Below are 22,952 nucleotides of genomic sequence, written 5' to 3' on the forward strand. Positions count from 1 at the left end.
AAAAAAATATTCATCAAATGAGGTGCATCTAAATTCAAGTAAAGGTGAGGTATGCTCATTAAGCAAGCTCACGTGTTTGAAAGTTTGGTTTTTTTCCCCTTTGGTTCATTGTTGTCATCTTCCACTTATCCAGGTCCAGGTCGCGGGGGCAGCAGCCTCAGCAAGGAAACCCAGACTGTCCTCTCCCCAGCCACTTCCACCAGCTCTTCCAGGGGAATCCTGAGGCGTTCCCAGGCCAGCCGAGAGATATAATCCCTCCAGTGTGTCCTGGGTTCGCCCTGAGGCTTCCTCTCAGTTGAACATGCCCGAAAAACCTCCTGAGGGAGGCGTCCTCACCAGATGCCCGCACGCGGAGGAGCAGCGGCTCTACTCTGAGCACCTCCCGAATGACTGAGCTTCTCACCCTGTCTCTGAGGGAGAGCCCAGCCGCCCTGCAGAGGAAACTCATTTCAACCGCTTGTATTTGCGATCTCGTTCTTTCGGTCATTACCCAAAGATCAAGAGCATCGGTGAGGGTTGGAACGCAGATTGACCGGTAAATCGAGAGCTTCGCCTTTGGGCTTTTGGGCCTTCCAGGTCTGTGCGGCATCTTCCCCTGCCACCTGATCCAGCTCATCACCAGATGGTGATCAGTTGACAGCTCAGCTCCTCTCTTCGCCTGAGTTTCCAGAACACAGGGCCGCAGATCAAATGATACGACTATTAAAATCGATGACAGACCTACGACCTAGGATGTCCTGATGCCACGTGCACGGATGGACATCCTCATGTCTGGGCATGGTGTCAATTATGGACAAACTGCAACTTGCACAGAAAGTCCAATAACTTAACACCACGTGGATTCAGGTCGGGCCTGCCGTTCCTCCCGATCACGCCCCTCCAGGTCGCACTGTCATTGCCCATGTGAGTGTTGAAGTCCCCCAAAAGGACAACGGAGTCCCCAGGTGGAGCACCATCCAGCACCCTTCCTTTCCTTGGGACTATCAGAAAGCCCACCCCAGCCCTCCGCCTCTCACCTGGAGCAACTCCTGCAAAGGAGAGGGTCCAGACCCTCTCAAGGACTCGGTTTCCGAAACCACAGCTGTGTGTCGAAGTGAGGCCGACTATATCTAACCGGTAACCCTCAACCTCTTCCACCAACTCCGGCTCCTTCTCCAGCAGAGAGGTGACATTCCATGTCCCAAAAGCCAGCTTCCATAGCTGGGGATCAGACCGCCAAAGCCCGTGCCTTGGTCTGCTGCCCAATCCACACTGCACCGGACCCTTCTGGCTCCTCCTGCGGGTGGTGGGCCCACAGGGGGAGGAGCCCATGTATCCATTTTGGGCTGGGCCCCTTGGGTGAAAGCTCAGTCACCAGGCGCTCGCGCAGCGGCGGCCCGGCCTCCGGCCTCCGGCCTCCGGCCCGGCCCTCCCCTCCCCTCCCCTCCCCTCCCCTCCCCTCCCCTCCTCTCCTCTCCTCTCCTCTCCCCTACCCCAGGCCTTGCACCAGGACTGAATACACACACTCTTCTCTTGTTCTCTATGAAGGGTCTCACTTTGGTTCATTAAATAAAATTAATTAATTTATTTAATAAATTTATTTAAATAATTTATTAAATATTTCTTGACTTGTGCAGTTTTGTGTCTCAGCGAGACAGAGTGTAAACAAACACCACAGAGGCCGAGTCAGACATTCTTAAATTAATTTAATCCGTATATTTACACATCGAAGTTACCCAACAAACTGTGGAGAGGATATATCATGAATAAAAGAAACAAATTTAAAATGGAGTCTAACTTCTGGCAAACATCCATTACACACCCCAAATCTGGACAAATTCCTCAGGTATTTAAACAAAAGTAGGTTATATGACAACACAAAGCCCCTGAAGCTATAAGTCACCACTGAGAACGTCTCCATGTCCTAGACGGAGCCAGAGTGAACCCAAACGGCTCCAGATCCACAAGGACGTGAGCCATCCCAGGAGGAAGGGACAGCTTGGTGAGCAGTGAACAGTATCCCAAAACTTCCATCTTTTCATCCTGGGTTAGTGAAGCAGAACCAAAAAAAAAACAAAAAAACAAAATGCCCTCCAAAATAAAATATGTGAACCAATGGAGCAGAAACACACAATTCATAGCAACCGTTCGTAACCAACATTACTTTCCTTTTTATAAAACTACATAAAATATTTGTATTTTTTACAACAATAGACCTTTCGACAGTAAAATAGGTTTTGATTGAGGTAATTACATCATGGTGCTTTTACAAAGTCTAAAATAAAAAAAATAGATCTGTTTTTTGTTTTTTTTTCCCCCCTAAAAGCACAACCACACGGCAAACGCACACACCTTACGTATTTACTTCCCATTTCACCTGCAACTGGTGTGCCATACATGTTCTGAGTACGTTTGGTAGAACGTGTGAATTGATTCCACTGATCTGCCCATTCTGTCACCCCGGGACACGAACTAGGGTCATGTTTGAGATGGACGCCCTAGTGGTGGAGGAAGCACAGCTCAGAGGGTGATCTGCCAGCCAATCACAAGTCCTGCAGACTCACGTAAGCGCCCACTCCTCATAAAACCGTGAGGCTCGGACACATTGCCTTCACGGTGATCATCCAGAGCGCCTATTTGCCCGCTTCGAATGATAAGTCGTAAACGCTACTGCCCCAACTGAGGGGTGAGTTGAGTCCAGGCGCGCTCAGTGTTTCTGCCTGTCCAGAGACGGGACCACTGGGTCCCTTTGGATCTACACCTGCTCGATTTGTTGATCTAATTTTGTTGCGATTTGGTGCTGTACATCGAATTTTACTTGACAGAGAATCAGTGAGGATGAGGACGTTTCACCCGGACGTTTACAGGCAGTATCTGGAAATTTCAAGGTAGAAGTCGCATGGAAACCGTCATGCTCATTTTAATTGATCACCTTCTGACAGAAACATAACGTGAAATAGGCTTTTAATAGAGAAACACCTTTAAATCAAAGATATGTTTAGCCAGGTTGGGGGGCCAATCTGAAGATAACTGCAGCAGAGGAATCTTGTCACGGGACCTTTAAGATCACCGTGACTACGAATGATCATGCAGGACCATGATGACCCACAAGGTAGTCCTTCTCAAACATGACCTGTACAGCCTGAGGACATCTCTGCAGTAGCGAGGGGGATTCTCTGAAGAATCAAGGCACAAATCTGGAAACGACCTGACACACAACGCCGACGTCACACCTCGCCCGCCGCCGAGGCTGTCGACACACAACCGTCTCCATGCAACACCGAGTCCTGGTGGCTCAGAACACCACCAGTCCAACACCCCGCTGGTGGAGGTGAAGCTGCGTTTTCTATGACTTCCAAGGCAACTTATCAGGTGGTGAAATGACTCTGTAGGGCAAAAAAAATTGTGAGGAGTCCACGAGCAGTACGAGCTGATGTGTCAAGCCAAGTATTCCCACCTACAATGCATCTGTGAAGGTGGCATTAGTAAAAGTGCTGTCCAGTGGTGGCCAATGGAGATGGTCGTGTGCATCGACACTGTACAAGTCTGAAGATTCTCAGAACAGTGGCCATGACTCTTCTCTTCATGTCTCCTCTTTTCTCTGAGTTTCCCCGCTGCTCAGCTGACGCCGCCACGGTAACTGCTCAGACCAGACTTTGCTGTCTGAAATCACACGCCGATTGTAATGAACCTGTCAACACCGCCACACACGTCGTGACGCCGCTTGCGTACGCGAGGGGAGTCGAGAGCGCCGGTCAAGATTCCGCTCTTCAGACTAAACAGCGCCGGCTCTTTCACTCAGGCTACTTCTCACAGTCATAAACCCAACAACAACGTGGAGAGACGTGTTCGCGTCTGCAAGTTGCAAAACGTTTTGGATAGGCAGGTTTTTTTTTAACGTGCTCATTAAAACGATTTCTATCGTTGTGGATCGAGGGCCACATTCCGGGTCAGAAATTCAAGAGGGAAGGTTCAAAAAAAATCTAGAAAATGATGAGGTAGTACTCTCTATTTTTGGGATAGTCCGAATACCAAAGAGCTAAAAAGCACTATCTCAGGGGTCAAATTAGTCGTTCGGTATCTCAGAATTTCTCTAACGTGATACATTTGACTTTAAATGCCGCAATTTACATTTTCAGAATGTTTTTTCTCTTCCTGGTGGAAACGGATGACGAAAGAATTTTCCATGATGACCTTAACATTTTTTTTTTTTTTTTAAACAGCTACCTTCCAGAAAGGTAGTTCAACTGTTAAGCTTAACTTGAAGCAGACAGAAAACTTCAACTACAAGTATAATGGGAACAAAGATACATGAGTGAATGCGGCCACACACACACACACACACACACACACACCTTGTTTGAAGGGGACATGTCACAGAAGACTGATGGAACCTTTACAGGTGCGAACTGTCAATCAGATCTCCTGCAGGTGAGAGACTTCTTGGCGTGGCAAAGGCTTTCACAGACCTGGACAGGTATCCCATTCACAGACTGGATTGAGAGAGAGACTGAAAGTATCAGAGATGATCTAGGACCCCAGGCCAGACCACTTCATTTCTCTACACTGTCTGAAGCACCGTCAATATCAATCAGACCAAATAGATTCATTCCGACTGAACCATCGTTCTTGGCAAAACAGGGTTTTTACTCAGCGTTATGGCTTAGGGTTAGCAGGAAAATACTGCCCTGATGGGCCTAATTGACAGCAGATGTCCCTCAAAGCTTTTGTCCATCCCAATCTGACTCACCTGGCACACATAGTTGACCAGCAAAGTCAAGGGCCGCAGCCTCCACTGGTTCTACACAGCTCTAAACCACTCAGCAGGAAAGTAGCAAGTAGGAAAGAGTGAGTTGTTCAATGATTAGCAGGATGCTTCACTCACACAGGACGCCAGCGGGTTTGTAGGGCCACTTGAGCACAAACTCAAAGCCTCGCCATGAACGCGGCCTCCAACATCAAGCGGGAGCACATCGATCGTTAGTGACTGCGTTTAAGGTCTGTCAAAAGATGTTAGTCCTTTGAGATTTTCATTGACTACCACGACCGATTCGTTAATGGGTGGAGCTAATAAAGTCTTCACCTTGATTCTCTTGAACAATCTCGTAATGACAAAAAAAAACAAACAAACAAACAACTTAATTCAAATGTGTTTCCAACTCATGGATCATGATGTTTTCGTGTATCCTAGGGACCATATTTAAGGACACTTGTGTAACCTTGGGCTTTATTCATACGATGGTCTAGCGGGCAGAACACAAGTGCATTTGGGGGCGTGTCCTAATCATTCCGAAAACTTGGAGATGCGGCAATCATGTCAATTAATGACGGGTTTGCGCTGACTCAAATACTGTGATATTTCTGAGTATGAAAGTACAACATCAATAATCAGAATTCACTAGAATCAGGAATCAAAAGTACGGCTCTATTTTTGTTTTTTTTTAGGTTTGATGTAAATAGCGTGAAGTGGAATAAACGCCAGAAGACCACCATTCCCAAGTGAGGCTCTGTGTCTGACTGCCAGAGCAGCCAGCTCTCCTCTCAGCAGCATACATGGTGGCGTGCAAAGCTGCGACCTTCTGATTCTCTGCCATTTGTCCGTGATTACAAAAGAGGACGATGTGATGCCAGCGGGTGGCATTTGGTCAACGTTTGGATTGGCGCCTGCCAATTGACGGTGGGAAAGACGAGGTCGACGAAGGTTTCCTCTGCAGAGATGCTAGTTTGCCTGGTTTAGCGTCAAGAGGGGGGGAAGGGGAAACATGTAAACCAAGTAAAAAAATAGTGTCACTTGCTTGTAATTAACATGGAGGAGTCATTGATTCCTGCAGGTTCTCATCGCTCCATACACAGCTCTGTCCAACAACGGTGGAACCGGAACTTCCCTTATGACAAGTGCAGGTGGATTTGGTTGAAGTGAGGATATCTTTGACCCTCTAGCAGCGATACATGCCCGCCGCCTGTCCTGTGTGTTCAAGCCCTCGGACTACAGCCACTAATTATCTTTAAGGCTTCACTGTTTGATGAGTGTGTACAAAAGTGACAAGGCTTTACTGTGACATATTGCATAATCACCATCGTGACGACCACCTTCCATGGTTACCACCTAATGCCGTGGTCATTATTAGGTTTCTTTGTTAACCACAGTTAGGACTGCTTGTTAGTGACTAACTCCCTGCGCGTGTGAGAGACTGACTGAAATCAGAGCGGACATAAGTGCAAGTCAACATGTAGGAGTGTGTGTGTTTGTATGTGTGTGTGTGTGTGTGTGTGTGTGGGTAAGTGAGAAAGCCCTCAGAAGGGAGTGTGTAGGTGTGTGTATTGCTGTGATGGTGTGGGCGAGGTGGAGGAGGAGGTGTTGGGAGTAGAGCTGTTTGCCAGACGGGAGGAAGGGGTGGAGTCAGACAGCTGCAGCTCCTCCAGCTTCTTCAAGTATTCATCTCGGAGGGCCAAAAGCTCCTTGTAGCGCTGCTCCACGGGACTCTGCTGCTGGAGAAGCACACATGCACACAGACATACGTGAGCCAATGTGACACTGCCATCAGTCTTAACTGTGAGACCATCCTGGGAGAGCTAAAGGCTCATCCAGAGGGGGCCATTATTGTGGCTGGGGATTTCAATCAGGCCTGCCTAAAGACTGCACTTCCTAAGTTTGCACAATGTGTACATTTCCAAACCAGAGGGAAGAACACATTGGACAGGGTCTATTCCAACATTAAGCAGGTGTTCAAAACAACAACAACCATCCCCCATCTGGGGTTGTCTGATCACACCTCCCTGCTCATGATCCCGGCTTACAAACCCGTTGGGAAAAGATTAAAACCTCCCAGGAGGACTGTGAAAACCTGGCCGGAAGGAGCACTCAGCTAACTGCAGGACTGCTTTAGCAACACAGATTGGTCTGTTTTCGATCACCTGGAGCTAAACGAGTACACAAGAGGTGGTGCTCTTTTACGTCGAAGCCTGCACTGATGCTGTCACAGTGGACAAGCAAGTAAGGGCCTACAACAACCGGAAACCCTGGATCACAGCAGAGGAGAGGTCACTCCTGAGAGCTCGCAACTCAGCTTTCAAGTCTGGTGATCCAAGACCCGTACCATGTGGCCAGAGCAAGTCCGAGCAGAGGAGTTAAAGCAGCTAAGGTGGACTACAAACAGAAAGTGGAGAACCATCTGGCTGACAGCAACCCACAGCAGGCGTGGCAGGGTTTACAGCACCTTACCAACTACAAGGGTAATAAGTCAGAGGAGGGAAAAATATCTTGGTTAGCGAAAGACACACAATATGGGAGTACTTGAATGGCAAAATATAAGGGTCTGCAGGCCTAAATGGCACCGTACCGTCATTACAGGAGCGGGCCTACCTGCTGTCGTATGCGTGGATTCCAGCGGATGTAGTAGGTGACCCAGAGCTCCAGGTGACGCATGCTGGCGACGGGGTAGAGGACCCTGCCGGACTCTGGTGTGTAGAAAGGGTTAAGATAGATGTCCATTTTGCTGTTGACCAACGACCAGAGAGACACCGTCTTCAGCCGAACCTCCTGCACCACAAACTGAGTCAGTACCGTCTGCAAATGTAGAGATGGTGAATGTTTTATGTGTGCGCATCTTACATGCTGGTCTCGGGCACTCTCGCAGTTGTAGAGGAAGGTCCCAAAACGACAGCTGTAGAGATGATCCAGGATGGTCAGTAGGAGGCGCTCGTTAAATTCAAAAGCTGTGGGGAACTGACAGGAGAACTCAGTTAGCAGTGGTTTACTGGCAAACAAACGCCACCACCTGTTAGTCTGAAGATGATGTTTGTAGGATAATATAACATCAGTGCAGTAAATTGCTCAAAGTTATGTAAAACTACACTGGCAAGGGAGACTCTGGTATCAGATAAACTGTCTAGGTTTGTGAGTGAACTCCCAATGAAGTAGTTTGAAATGACAATCAACACTATATGTTACGTATTTCTGTGTGACTAAGGCTACTTCCTAGTATTCTGTGGGATTTTAGCGTGACAATAAAGGTAATGAGGTTCAGTCATGGATGTATAACTGCATACAGAGTTGGCGGTAGAGCCTCAATGAGAAACTGCTCTGCTTTCGGGCATGAAGGAAACCGCCGCTGTGGGGAGACACAGGTACTGAAGAGGTTTGCCTCCTTCTGAGGCACCACTGATTGGAGTACACTTTAAAAGCGGTGAGTCATGTGGTCAACTTACCTGTTTAGTCATCTGCCAAATACAGTCCATGAACTGAACAAAGATGGGGGATCGGTCTTGATCTGCGTGGTTCTTGTCACCATGGCCTATCCTCTGTGCACACGCACACACACAAACACAGAGCGCTTATTATTTGAACACACACACACACACACAAACACAAGTATAGCTTATCATTTAAACACACACACACACACACACACACGAATATGGCGTCTTTTTTAACTACAAGCAGCTAAGCTGGATGATGCTTAAGCCTAAATATTACTTACTGAGGAAAACTTGTGCCCAAAACTGATCCATTCCTTCTCGATGAGCACCTAAACTGACGCCAACAGGGGAAACATCACACCAGGTAACTTTAATGTTTGGTTTTGGTCCATCAGGTTACACCTTTGTATCCAACAAGCCAGCACGTAATTCTAGAGTGTCATGTGTGTGACCTGTAGTCCTCGGAGCGTGCGGTAGTGACTGTCCAGCATCAGCATGGCCAGGGAGGTGAGCTGGGCCGTCCGGTCCCAGCCATCACTGCAGTGGACCACCACTGAATTCCCACTGGAAACCTTGTCTGCTACTTGGATGGCTCCGGACAACACCAGCTACACACACACACACACACACACACACACACACGATGAAGACCCAATACTATGACATACTAAAATGTAGAAGAGGCAACATGGCTTGGAGGGTAAGTCGCTGTCTTCCCACCGAAGGGTTGGTGGTTTTGTCACTCCCTCCCTATACTAGGCACTACATTAAAAGTCCATTTATGAAAAAATGTGTCTATGAAGGAACAACAATTATGGCGTCACCTTGATATGTTCTAGCCAATGTGTGGACTCTAGGCTAGACAACCAGTGGGATTCTTCCACGTTAGGATAGACAATGTCCTTCAGCTTCTTCAGAGATTCCCTCATGACATGGATGTTCTGGATGTCCAGGAATATGAGCTCAGCATTCTGGTACTCATCACCCTCGTAGCCTCCTCCTGTGGCCTGGGGACCCCAAACACATTAGTCTGGTATTAAAATGTCACAATAAGTATGAGCTATGTCACTGCACCGATGCACCGAATCAACAATTCAGTTCCGTTCTATCGTAATAGAACTGTAAGCAATGGAAACGTTACACGTCGGGGCACTGAATGTCCTTCAAAACAAACGCCTCCAGTCACTATGACGGATGACTCTTGTTGGTCGGACATAAAAAAAAATTTAAGGATATCACCTTGCCTTTTATTTTTTATACTACAAATTATTCAGTACAATGAAGACGGCATATTGCATTTGATGCACCTTATTTTCGACAATAAGACACATAAATAATATTTTTAGGTAAAAAATTTGTTTTCCTCCAATGTTAAAATTACAAGTAACAGGTGAGCTCCTGGTGCTCAGTCCTTCCAGTTCTCTTTTAATTTGATTTCATGGAGAAAATAACCTAAACACAGGCTTTTAAACGCTCTACGTAGAAATGTGGAAACTATGGTTGATGGTTTAGTTGGACGATGTCGATCATACACACAGGAAACAGTTACACGGCTGTATCATCATTTACACGCTCAAAAATTCCTACTGGAGCAACGAAAGTTCTTTAAAAAGTCATGATTGTAATTGGCCCCTCACCTTGTTGGCCACAGCGTTGACATTGGGCCTAGCGTCATAAATGGTGAGTTTGGTGGTGTCGTTTGCATCCCTGATCAAGTCGAGATAGCGCTCATCGTCTTTGTTCCTTTTACCAGACATACCGACCAGGGGCTGGCTGCACCGTACAATCACCGCCTGGTTCTCCCTGTGGATCCATGACAGAACCTGAAGAGCACCGCCATAGCACAAAGGAGTCAGGGTTAGACCAGGACGGATGAGGACTACACGACTGCGTGTTGAATTCTTCTTCGATATAAACGAGGGTACAGGATCATTGACTTCTTGCTTGAGCGACAAGGAGTCGACTAACGTATCATGTAGCTCATCGATTTGAGGTTCTTTTGGCCTTTGATTTCCTTTTCTGATGAGACTGTGGAACCAGTGGATATTATACTCGAGCTTACTGGGATCAGTTGCACGTTGCTGGCAACAACAACAAAAAAGGATCTGTTGGTCAAAAATGTCGTTAAACAATGTTTGATCAAACACGATAGGGGCTGAGTAGCTCCTTAACTCTTCAGATCACCGTGTCACACCTTGTTCATTTCACATTCTCTACATTTTCCTTTTCTTTCTTTTTTTTTCAATGAATCAAATACTTTATGGTCACAATACATCTGCTCACTGGTTGGTCTGATCCCTGCTGTAAAACCTTGCATTTCAAGGACGTGCTGAAATGTCAATAGACTGATTGAATTGGGACATTTACTTCCACAATCGGAGTTGGTTTGAAGGTGGGCAGTCACTGTAGAGCTCTATCCAGAGGAGTACTGTCAGAAAAAAAAAAAGAAAAAAAAGATACACATTCACTTCCTGCAGTAAGGATACACTCACTGGTATGCGTGCTCTGGACCTGAAGGCAGCCACTCGTCGCAGGTCCTCTTCTTTACATTTAAAGGGTACCACCAGCACTGTCGGGTACGTGTCACAAAGCTCATAGTTTTTATTGACAAACGTAATCCGCCATTTGTTGTTAGGTAAGCCCTGCAGGAGACAGATACCACCATCAGCTGACTCAAAAAAAAAAAAAAAAAAATCTGTTAGGAGCCATTTATCCTGCTTGCCTGGCGTCTGAACTCTTCTATTGGTTTGTAGATATTCCAGCCGTTCTCCTCATACTTCTCCTGAGTCACGTATGCAAACAAAGGCTGGACGGAGACGAAGAGAAAAAAAAAAACACGTTAATATACCATCCCACTTTATTTATATAGCACATTTAAAAACAACAGTGTTGCACCAAATTGCTTTACAATTGAAGAAAGAAAAAAAAAATACATCAAATCCAGCCCGAACCAGAGTAACACGGTTCATGCCAGAGGAAGTTGGCATTCTTACCAAACCATGAGAGATGGGGAAGGCGTGTTTGAAGAGCAGCTCGAAGATATCTCGTCGGCTGTGACCCTCCTGCTTCAAGGCGAACCTCAAGTTCCTCATGTCCTGAAGGGTAGAATCAAACCAGAACGTGCGCACGCACACACTTCAGCTATTCTCGTCGGGCCATTAATCTGACTTTCATTTATAGTGGACATCCTAACTCAAACCTCAACAATTCACACCTTAACCCGAATCTTAACCAAAACCTCAGACATCCAAGTTTACCCCATTAGGACCATTTTTAGGTTCTCATGAGTACTAGGGGTCCTGCAATGGTAAGTTTGAATTTATGGTATCGCTGTATACACTCATCAACACTGGGTCCTGGGTCAAAGCTGGAGTTCGACTGTTTCAGTGAAATAACCCTGACCCACGAGCTGAATGATTTTCTTTAAGAAAAAGAAGACTTTAAAAGTTAAGAGTCTCCATAAACGGTATTTTCTGCAGAGGACATTCACACTAGACAAGTAAAGTGTTTGGATAATTCAGCTGAGCAGCCTTTCCTACACATGCATCCACACACACACACACACACACACACACACACACACACACACACACACACACACAAACACACCTTGCAGGTGATGTCCAGGCCATAGGAGTTCTCGCCTCTGCTTGACGCCCCTCCCATCTTTTCGACCCGACTGATGGCACCCAGAGGGACATCCAATGTCACCGCCACATCCTGTCACACAGTGTCGATATATGATGAATGACTATTTTGAATGTTTTGATTGCTGTAGAAGCTTGAATTGTATTTGGACGCATCTAAAATGTTTTGTCTGTCACAGTGACCTTTGACCACCAAAATCTCAGTTCATCCTTGATGTCCCAGTTGATATTTACGCGTTTGGTCAATGCCGAAATTTGAATCACACGACCGCCGTCACTAGATATCATCTGTTTTCTTCTTGATGTTTACAGTGAAGAAAAACGGTCCAAACACTTAGTCACGGCTCCATTACAGGTGTCAAAGAGGAAGTGCTGATGTGGCCAGTGAGAGCAGAGGTGTAAATTAATCACGGTGAACACATGAACCTTGTCTGTGTGAATACAGGAGTGTGTGTCTCCAAAACACTTGTGTGAAACTGCAATCATCTCCTCGACATGGTAAGTACTTTTGCACGGCTTGATGAAGTCACAGCAGCCTTTCCTCAACAAAATCTTGGGCTATCCAAATTGACTTTTGGGATATGCAGTTCATGGAATATCTTCAGGAAGTAGAGGAGTGGAGCGACTCCTTCCTGAATTACTGCTGCAGCAGCCAATCAGCACTGAAAAGAGACTACCATGTGAACCAATGGCTAGAATCCCCTGTTTCCTTCCATTATACTATAAGCTAAATCAGCTGCTTCAAAAGCAAATGAGGTTGATGGAAGAAAACGCAGACTCTTGCCACAGGAAGTATGATTGTGTTACTTTGTGATAACACATGGGTGATGGCAGGCTCACTGAGACTGAATTCACTCACATTATCGGAGCTCTTAAAGTAGAGTCTGTAGTTGGTGATCAACACCTTGCCCTTAACCGCTCCGCTGAACGGACAGATGTAGATTATGTCCTTATCTGCAAACACACAGAAGACTTTGCGTTATTGTCACCCCACCAGCTTCTCTCACATACCTTCACTGCTGTCACTAACCAAGGTTAGCACGAGCTGAATGGAGGGAGTGGGTGGGGGTGTGCCAGTGGAGGAGCTCAGTCAGGTAGGGTGGGCCCAAGTTATGGACGGTTTTGTATTTCAAAAGGAGGATTCTGAAGTAGGTTCTCTGGGGGGATTGGGGAGCCAGTGGGGCTTGTAGAAGACTGAAGTGCTGTGGTCAGGGGTCTGAGAAACTGCTGCAGTTGTCCAGGCATGAGGTGATGAGGGTTTCTACGGCTACAGGTGGGTGATGGTTTTCGGGTGGAAAAAAAAGCCTGCTCTGGTGAGGGGTTTAATGTGCTAGTTGAAGGAGAGGTGAGGTTGAAGTAGTGGCTGGATTTGGTGAGCGTGCTTCCAACAATGCAGATTTCTGAGGACATTGTTTGAAGCCAGGATTTTATTTCAGTAAAGCAGTTTTTCACAGTTTCACAGTGGGCGGCCGTGAAGATTGTTTTCATAACAGTGGAACTGGAGAACATGACAGTGCATTATGTGACCTACAGGGGAACAGGTACTCCATGAAGAGAAGGGGGCTGAGAACTGAACCTTGGGGAACACCCTTGGGGAGGGGAGCAGTGAGGCATTTTCACTTGTATGAACTTTTGTCTGTTAATGAGGTACAATTTGAATCAGGAGAGGGCATTGCTGGTGAGGCTCAGGGTGGCTTTGAGTTGGGTGAGAGGGATGGAGTGATTGTTGGTGTCAAAAGTGGCACTGAGGTTGAGGAGGATAAGAATGTTGAGGTTACCAGCATCAGAAGAGAGGAGAAGATCATTGATGATTTTAAGGAGGGCTGTTTCAGTGCTGGGGTTGGTGCAGAATCCAGACTGAAATGGTTTGTACACATTATTGGCAGAGAGGTGGTCTACGAGTTGAGAGGCAACAGCGCGTTCCAAAAGTTTGGACAGCAAAGGGAGGTTAAAGATTGGTCTGAGGTTATTTGGAGAGTCAGGGTTTGGTCCAGTTTGTTTGATTTTTTTTTAGAATGGGGGTGACAGCAACAAGTTTGAGTGATGGTGGGATGACATCAGCAGACAGAGAGGAGTTTATGTTGCAGTGATAAAAGGGAAACAGTGGGAGGGCAGGTCCTGACAAGATGGAGGGGATGGGTCCAAGGAGTAGGTGGTAGTTTTCATTCCTGTCATGAGTATGGAGAGGACTGTAGAGGGGACTTGGGAGAACTGAGACTGTCGATGTCAGGATAAAAGGGGGCAGGTGGTTTGAGGGGGAGCAGATGCAGTGACGGTCAAAGAGCTGTAGATGTCTACTTTAATTTGGAAAAATGACACGACGGAGGTACATTTGTCACCTGTAAAAGCCTGGGAACTGCTGTCCAGGGGACAGGAGTTATTGTGGCGGAGGGTGTAGCACGTAGCAGAGCGGGTGAGGAAAACTGCTTTGGTTTTGATGGTTGCAAGCTGGCTGAGGCAGGAGGAGAGAGCTTGTCTGCCGCAGTCAGAGAGGTCAGAAGTATTACGAAAATTGGTGATGGGAGAAGTGGTCATTTTGTTCTAAGGGAGAATGAGAGTCAGGTGGGGGGAAACGGAAGTTGATTGTGCGCTTTTGCTTTGGCAATGGGATGGGAATGCAGAAGATCGCTGTGATGGCCAAGTGGATGGAGATGGTGAGGTCAGAACCAGAATGATGATATAAAGATGAGTCTTGTGGAGCAGACAAGGTCCAAATTATGGCCACGACTATGGGTGGGGACAGTGACATGCTCGGTGAGGTTGACGCAGTTGAGTATTTCCGTGAAGTTGGTGGTTACTGTGAGGTCAGGGGTGCCAGTGTGGATGTAAAAGACTTCAAGGACTTCACGTCAAGACAGTTATACCAGGAGTGATACAGTGTTGCCACACAGAGTTGGAATAGTAAGCCAACTTATCCTGCAGAACCAATGACGGATAAATCCTCCTCCTCACTCAACAGTAGAGTAGATAGAGTAGTGTGTCCATCCTATTTACGCAGAGACACATCGTTCTACTGTCTCATCGAGGAGCTGAGGCTTGACCGCAGCTCTGAACATATTCTAGACTGACGGTAGGGCAGTCTGACATCTTTTTGAGGACACTGCAACTAAGAGTTCGCCTGAAATTGTGGCATGATGATTGGTCGATTGCCGTATTTGTAGTGCCACAGGGTCAAATTACCCACGACTAACACTTTTCCATTCACTGTACTGCGTAATTTCATGCATTGCAGGAAGAAACCTTGACATTACCAGTGCAGCTGAACAGTGCCCCAGGAGGTAACATGTTCTTCCTGGGCTGATGTGCCAACCCTTACGCCAGCTGTATGAGTCACTGTGATATCATGGGAGGTTGTCTCAGGAGAAAACACAAGGTATTTGGTCTCAACTGTCAGGCCAGCACCAACATGCCTTCACTTCACTTCTTCATCTGGTTTACACCTTTCTAATCCCTCGGGCGATTAACCACAAAACTTTAGTGAGAGAGAATTAAGCTCGCCCTCTTTCCTCCTCACAGTCTGACTGTGCCCTCACACGCCGTCTCAGCGACACAGAGAGAAAGCTGTTATGGAGGCTTGGTTGGAAATACTAGGATATAAGATGTGAATCAGAAATGCACAAGCACTGTTCTCCAAGCTACGTGAGCAGCACGGGCGGAAAGATGTGGATAGGAGACACACTGGCGAAAGGTTTTCAGGACTGCGACGATGTTTTATGATGCATTCAGTAGGAAATGGAGCTCCAGGTGGATCTACTTGCCAATGATTCTCTCCTCTCCCGGAAGCAGAGTCACATCAGCCAACAACTCCATCTTCAGAGACTCTCTGGAGGTCTATTAAACAAAATAATTTTATTTTTAAATAAACATAGAACATTCATTTGGAACATCAGTTGTCATTGTGTGTCAATATCTCTCTCTCTCACACACACACACACACACACACACACACAATTGTGGATCATAATTTAGCTAAAATCATCACTTAAATGATAATGCTTTTGTTTTTAATGTGGCACATATTTTCAGTGCCGCTTTCAATTTTAAACGCAGCGAATCTAGGATTTCCACCTGCAGTGGTTCAGTCTTGTCTCTCCCAACATGCCCAGTAGGACAGCTTGACAAAAGGTGAGGGAATGGAGCTCGGGGCGGCATGGCTTGGAGGTAGAGGGACCGTCCAGCAACTGAAGGGTCGCTGGTTCGATCTTCACCCCCCACTCCACCCCACCACCATGCCGAAGTGACCTTGAGCAAGACATTGAACCCTTAATTGCTCCTGATGGCCCTGCAACGTGCTGGCGACACATCCAGGGTGAACCCCGCCTCTCGCCCAATGTCAGCTGGGAAAGGCTCCAGCCTCCCCGCCACCCTTAATGGATGGATGGAGCTCATTATTATTCCTTAAGGCGTTACTGAGGTGCTGTTGAATACTGGCCATAATGCATTTTCTGTAGGACACGATGATGTCATATTTGGGTAACACTTGACTTGGATATCGCGGCATGAGTGACATTCCACTGTCATTAACTGTCGTGAAAGTGTCATAAATATTAATAAACCAGTCATGAACGTTTATGACCTCTGTCATTAAGTGTCACACGGTTGGGTTTTTTTCCCCCCATGACGAGTTGACATTGTTGAAGTTGTCTTGATTACGACAACTTGACATTATTCAAAGTGACGTTGCCAGCGGTTGTCCTGGTTATGGTAAGTTGACATTGGGGTTGGGGTTAATGTCAAGTTGTCGGTGCGAAGACATCACAAACGATCTCAACGTCAGCATATATTAACCGGGACAACTTCTGGTAACGTCACCCACGTCTGCGCGACGCTGTCGAAATTAGCGCGCGACATATGGAGTTGTAGATAAATGTTTTTGGAGGTCACAATGACGTTGACCAAGGACATGAGAAATGAAAAAAAACAAAACAAAAACAAAAAAAAACACCTCTACAGACGGATTTGTTTTGAATCACTCGTACGAGCGACTTTATTCACTTAGATACGTCCAAACTCTATGACCTGTCGTACCAGTTACGCAAAAGCTACCTGTCGTTTTGTAAAGCAATTAAACTTTGACGACCGCTGGATTTTTTTTGTGTGTGTGTGTTTGTGACTGACACATTCTGAGAATGAACGCATACATGACAACTTGGAATTCACGATCATGGTTGAATCTGTGGCCGATGACGTCTCTCACCAGTGCACAGGCCATTGTTGTTGGTTTCTTCTGTTACTTACTAGTGATTGCTGACGTTTTTATGGACATGTTTCGAGTTTCTTTTGTTGTTGTTGTTGTTGTTTTTTGGGATTGGCACCGCCGTTCATTTTTCTCATTCTTTTATTAGCGCCTCAATTTTTTTCCCCCTTCACATGCTTCCACTCCTAGATGAATAGAAACACTTATTATCTCCGAGGGCACGACCTCAGTTTCCGTGGTCGTCACGTTCTACTTCTTTTTCCGAAGTATTTTCTTGAATCTGCTCTCCGACTATTACGGACAGCTAACCTGACATGGTATTTTGAGGACCCTCATTGTGCCAAATTGCAAGGCCTATTGAGTCTGGTATTTCTCCATTTCTCTCTCTCTTTTTTGTTTTGTTTTGTCATGTTTTAGTCAGGCAGTTCTTCAAAATTCTCCATAGGGAGACGGAGACGAGAGCCAGTCTACAACAGGTTTATCCACGCGTGTCCCGTGAGACCAACAACGCCAAACATTGAACATTTCCTTTGTAAGGAGCTGAAGTGGTGGTGTAGCAGAGAAGAAGAGCTCCTAAATCCCGTCGCTCTTTATCCTTAAATGTTTCTATTTTTCTTTAACTGGACACTTCTTCACATACTGTTACAGTCTGTAAATTACACATTTGAAAAAACAAAAGGGGGAAACACATTATTCAACTTTACGTGCGTCGACAACTGAAATAAACATCTTCAGCTGCGCGTGCGGTTACTTCTCCTGACGCACCTTTTACTTAAATAAGCCAGCAAAACAAACCCGTTGGTAAAACTTGCTGGTAAGAGCACTGCGGGTCGTCAGCGGATGAAGGGTGAACACACTTAAGTGCACAGAATCATGACGACGTGACATTTTCTTTCGCTTTCACCCCCCTCTCTCCATGTCAGGTTCATGGAATTTTACATGTTTCCATCATCTGTTTTGGAGTGAATATTATAGACTGCACAATGCTGCCAGGAGATGGGGGTATAGGCAACATGGCAGAAACAAACCCAGCAGGACAGTCACCTACTGATGGTAACTGGAGAGTGGAGTGAAAGTCAGTGGTCAGTAATTCGGGCCGCGCTGCTGATATTCGCAGATGGCCGCGAAGTTATCGGTGAAGATGCTGACAGTGTTAACAGCTGGTCAGTGAGTTAACCTGCTGCTATACTTTAAACAAAAGTTTTAAAAAAAAAACACTTCATGCAGGCGTTTTTTTGTTGTTGTTGTTGTTTTTTTTAAATCAAGCAGTTTGAATCAACCATTTCCCATCTGAAACTTCGCAATGCATCAAATTCGTTTTACGGAAACCCCAACTACTGACTGAGTCTCAGCTCCGTCAAGCAGCACCGAGGAGAGAAGGGGGTCCATCTTCTGGTCTGGCTATGGAAAGGATGGGCAGTGAGAGACTTGCCCTTAAACCTTTAAAGAACATAAACACAGAGCTGGAACAAGTCAAGATACACTGGCACACACTTACACTGGAAATGTGAGGGTCCAAAGCGTTTGAGTTGTACACGGAGATTGGCGAGGCCATCACTCAGGGAGGGGCTTCCACAGGCTGACACATAGACACACAAAATACTTGGCACAGTCAGGTTCGTCACTTCTAAAAACAAAAATTAAAAGCTCTTCACTTCTGTCAGTATGATGCTTATTAGATACATAAATTACATGAAAGGATGGATGGATGGATGAGGGAAACAGATTCAGAAGGGCCCAGAGATCAGAACACACCACACCGGATAGAACAACGCCAGCAGACAGCAGCCGGGATCAACATCCTTCCTGCTTGACACACTGAACTATTAAAAAATTGAGTCACAATGTCAAAATGATCATTATTGGGTCACCGTTTACATTTTAATGTAAAAAAAAAAAAAAAAAAAAAACTACAAAAATGATCATTTTATGATCTTTGGCAAAACAAAAACCGAATTATGTTTTCTTGAGTCTTTGGATCATCACTAGCATGATGATGAATACTTTATTTTCTATATTCTATGGTATATTGAAACCCATTTGGCCTTTAGCTCATACTTCTTCCCAGTAGTGTGAAAAGCGTGACCTTTTAGAGCCGCCGCCGCCTCCTCCTTCTCCTGCTTCCCTGACTCTTGGGTCAGCAGGTCAGATTCTGCTGGTGTGCAAGTGTGCAGTCCCTCTTTTAATAATCATGAATTAGGGTTCGAGTACTGTTTCTACTGTTGTATTCTATTTCTATTCTACTGTCTGGAATCCTTTTCCTCACGGGATCAAAGATTGGTCGAAATGCTGCACAACACCATTTCTAAGTTAGACATGAGGAAAGGATGAGGTTAGGGTTAGAGCTTGGGCCAGGCTCTCCAGTGGGTGTAACAGTATCCAATAGGTAACAAAAACCGGGTAAACACACACAGAGTATCTAGTTTTACGTGAAGCAGCTCACAGCGGACAGGAAGTCCCCACACCAATGGTCAATTTTCAAAATAAAACGCTATGTGGAGGAAAAATGAGCAGACCAAAATGGGCAGCCATTGTTGCGTTGTATACAGCTCCCCCTTCGAGATGCTTTCCCCCCATAGCCCTGCCCCATCTGAAAGGTGAGGGAAGCTTGTACTTTTTTTTTTTTTTTTACTGTTTCCCTCAAAAATCTCTCCCCTGATGTAGAATGTGTATCAAAGGAGAAAAACACACAAGACTTGTTATTTTATTTTGAAAAATGGAATAACAGAAAAGGGCGGCACGGTGGTGCAGCGGTTAGCACCGTCAAAGGTTCTCATCCTGAGGTTGAGACTGAACACCGGAATGCCTCAGAGCCGTGACAAGCATGACCTCCGTTGCCGCCACACAGCTAACTACAGCTTATTTTTAATTTTTAAAAAAAGCCACATTTTACAACAAAACACAGAGCTCATCAATACTGTGACACCGCCAAACTATTTGCTTCCAAGGTCATCGCACAGTCAAAGTCGTACTGTCACATCTTTACATGATCAGGTTTCACTTATTGAGAATTTACAAATAACACCGAAACAAACTGGAACGGAAATTTTGGTTGAAATAGTTTTGACTATCAATATGAGGTGATGCACATTATCAAATTACCTTGGCGGTACTCAGTGAATTCAACTCCATCTTGAACATTTCGGTCAATCATGTTTTGTTCTTCTTTTTTTTTTTTCTTTTTTCCTGGATGTAATTTTCCACAGCAAAGATGAACCTTCATTTAACCGTCTTATGCTGCACTCTTTCATGACGACAATCAACAAGCAGCTCCAGTCAGCAGCCTCAGCCACGCTGGCGGTCATTTGAACGTTTGTGTTTTTCCCTCTTGCTGCTGCTGCGTGCTTCCTCTTTAATGTAAAGAGAGGAGAGCCCACGGTGGTTTTCTGGGAGTTCAAATAAAAGGCAAATGAAGGGCTTGAAGGTGCGGGGTTTGTGTCCGTGAACCATCTCGTCCGTGCATTTGATCCCTTTCATTAGCATCTCCGCTGCAGATGCTAATGAGCGTCATCTCGTAACAAAGAGTAACGCTTTCACTTTCACGGGTCACGCTACACCTACACGTTCAACATGATGGTCACCTGTAAAACAGGTGTCACGTCCCCCACCGGTCTGGGACCACTAACAGGAGCAGGGGGAAGTGTTGACAGCTAACGGAGGAAGGGATATATCCCCTCAGTTCACAACACGCAGCCCTACACCAGCCCATTCTCTCTCCGTCTTACTGACCACCAGGAACACCAACAGAGACTTCATAATAGACCTGAGTGACTAAGACCAGCTGCTTGCAGAGTTCACACCGACCAAGAATCCCCTAAACCCCCTTAACCCCGAAACTCAACTTTTCCAACTCTGGTATTCCAGCAGGCACAGCTGTGGACTTCCACCAGGAAATAGCGGAGGCCTAGACGCTCCAACCGCTCGTTACACCCCAAATTCAGAAAACGTCCTCCATACAGGACACCCATATGTCGGACAAAGCCCCCTAAAGAATACCAAAGACACATTCAGGGAGTCTAGCTGAGGTCAAATGTCGTCACTTACCCACAAAGTGCGATTCTCCGTGGCTGAATGTCGATGTGTTTCCCTCAAGCCACAGCAGGAACTCACCCTACGTCATGTGCCGGCCTGTCATGGCGGGGATTGGCTGATTTTCAACTTCAAGCTCGCAAAGGTTATAGGGAAAAGCAGTTTTCCTGGAGCTCTCCAAGAGCGGGGCGGGAGTGGACGCTGAGGGAATGGAGGTGAAGTAACGAAAAGATAACTCATGACATGCAATGTAACGGCGCCGTATTCACAGCTGTCTGAGGTGCTGCCCCTCATTTCAGCGTGAAAACCTTAATCCAGTACTTCTCAAATAGTGGGGCGCGCCCCCCTGGGAGATGCCAGAGTGGATGAGGGGTGTCTGTGGGGGGGGGGGGGGGGAGAGGGGGGGGGGATTCTGTCAGCGGTAAGAGTCTTTATTCATGCTTGAACGATAGCTAAGCCTCCAGCCACTAGGTGGCAGCAGTGCTCATACTACTCAAAAGGCTGCATATTCAGCCCTGAAGAAGAAGAAGTCCACAGGCGCGCCACACAAAACCACATTCACATGAAATACACATCTCGAACCTGAACGTGACACAAGTACAACGATAAAATTGAAAAGCAAGCAAACGAACAAATAAAATGAAGAAAAATAATAAAACAAAAAGAAGTAAATCACAGGGGCCATCTCATAATTACTTAAATGTTTCTAGTTAAGAAAATAATTTAAGGGCTTTCTTCTCTTCAAGTCTCAGGATATACTCAAGAGTTTTTTAACTCAATCATCCATTGAGTCAAACACGGTCTGGTCTTAAAGTATCTGCATTTGTGAATGAAGAACTTTCCAAATAAAAAAAAGTTGTTGCGGACAAAGTCCACATTCTTATTTTCAACAAAAACACCGAAAATAATTGTCTTCACTGTCAAAGGTTACTCAATTTCCTGGGACTGCTCTGCGTCTCTTTCCAGAAAGACTGCACTGAATCACAATGAAAGAAAAGATGATCCAGACTTTCAATTTCCCTTTCACACAGAACACAATAATTCAGATGAAAGTGAAACGTTAATCTTAAAAATCTGAGATGGAGAAGTTTCTGACAGGAATGAAAGGGAAACGGAGGAGGCACCAGATGCAAGGGAAGCAAGTAACGGTAACCGGCTTAAAAAGAAATACGACGAAGCCTCGATAGGCCTTGGGTTAACCTGGAATACGGTCAGAAATGAAGAAAGACCCGCGTGTGTTTTGAAACTCTTAAAAACTCCCGCAGTGGACAGCATGAAACCAAACAAGACCGCACCTGTAGACCTCACACCGTTATGGACTTTCATCGAAAAGTCGATGAGTATCGCCAAAAGTATCAGATGTATCAAGGTTGTTGTTGTTGTCTTCTGGATGGACTATGTTTAAGGGAAAATAAATGCAAATGTTACGCACTTTTCATCCCTTCTGATGAGCTAAAATATGAGCAATATTGTTGAAAATTTTGCACAAAAAATGTTAAATAGTCGTACTTTTTTGGGGGGGGGGGGAATAAAACTGACGAAGGCGACAAGTGGTGAATATAACATAAAGTTTTGAAAGTCAATAAAAATGCACATCCCAGTGAATCATTTGTATTTTTTCTTCTGTTTTGAGAATCATACAGACTGAGCAGTCTTAGCAGAAATCGTTTAAATTAGTTGCAGATGTTATCGCCACTCGTTTTAGGAATCTGTTTTGATAATCAGGTGATTGTATCCAGAATGCTGACGCCAGCAACTCATACAGTGCTTTGTACCGATAAATATATAAATATTATCTTGTTCTCAATAGTATTTCAGTGGTCAGCACTGTCCCCTCACAGCAAGAAGGTTCTGGGTTCGAGTCCCGGCTCCAGCATGGATCTTTCCGTGTGAGTCTCCTT

General features: G+C 45.7%; 1 protein-coding gene across 6 annotated transcripts; it reads right to left on the minus strand.

The window, feature by feature from the left end:
• Positions 1–1,645: 1,645 nt before the first annotated feature.
• Positions 1,646–21,179, minus strand: mtm1 (myotubularin 1). 6 transcript variants are annotated; one of them, XR_015111770.1, is made up of 17 exons: positions 21,067–21,179; positions 18,521–18,601; positions 15,584–15,656; positions 12,685–12,779; positions 11,788–11,898; positions 11,172–11,273; positions 10,901–10,984; positions 10,671–10,820; positions 9,816–10,001; positions 9,003–9,185; positions 8,631–8,786; positions 8,460–8,507; positions 8,188–8,280; positions 7,592–7,705; positions 7,343–7,519; positions 4,730–6,468; positions 1,646–4,472 (listed from the first exon to the last, which is right to left on the minus strand). XR_015111770.1 is itself a non-coding variant. In XM_086197188.1 (16 exons), the coding sequence occupies exons 2-16, from the start codon at positions 18,575–18,577 to the stop codon at positions 6,274–6,276; spliced, it is 1,821 nt and encodes a 606-aa protein (XP_086053314.1). In that variant the 5' UTR covers positions 18,578–18,601; positions 21,067–21,179; the 3' UTR covers positions 1,646–6,273. The 6 variants fall into 6 exon arrangements, 4 of the variants coding, with proteins under 4 accessions (XP_086053314.1, XP_086053311.1, XP_086053312.1 ...); XR_015111769.1 differs by having other exon boundaries at positions 1,646–3,365; positions 4,335–6,468; XM_086197188.1 differs by having other exon boundaries at positions 1,646–6,465.
• Between the last annotated feature and the right edge of the window lie 1,773 nt (positions 21,180–22,952).

Source organism: Aulostomus chinensis, chromosome 24 (genome assembly GCF_037954235.1).
Source record: "Aulostomus chinensis isolate RoL2024-O1b breed Wild chromosome 24, RoL_Achi_v1.0, whole genome shotgun sequence".
NCBI lineage: Eukaryota > Metazoa > Chordata > Actinopteri > Syngnathiformes > Aulostomidae > Aulostomus > Aulostomus chinensis.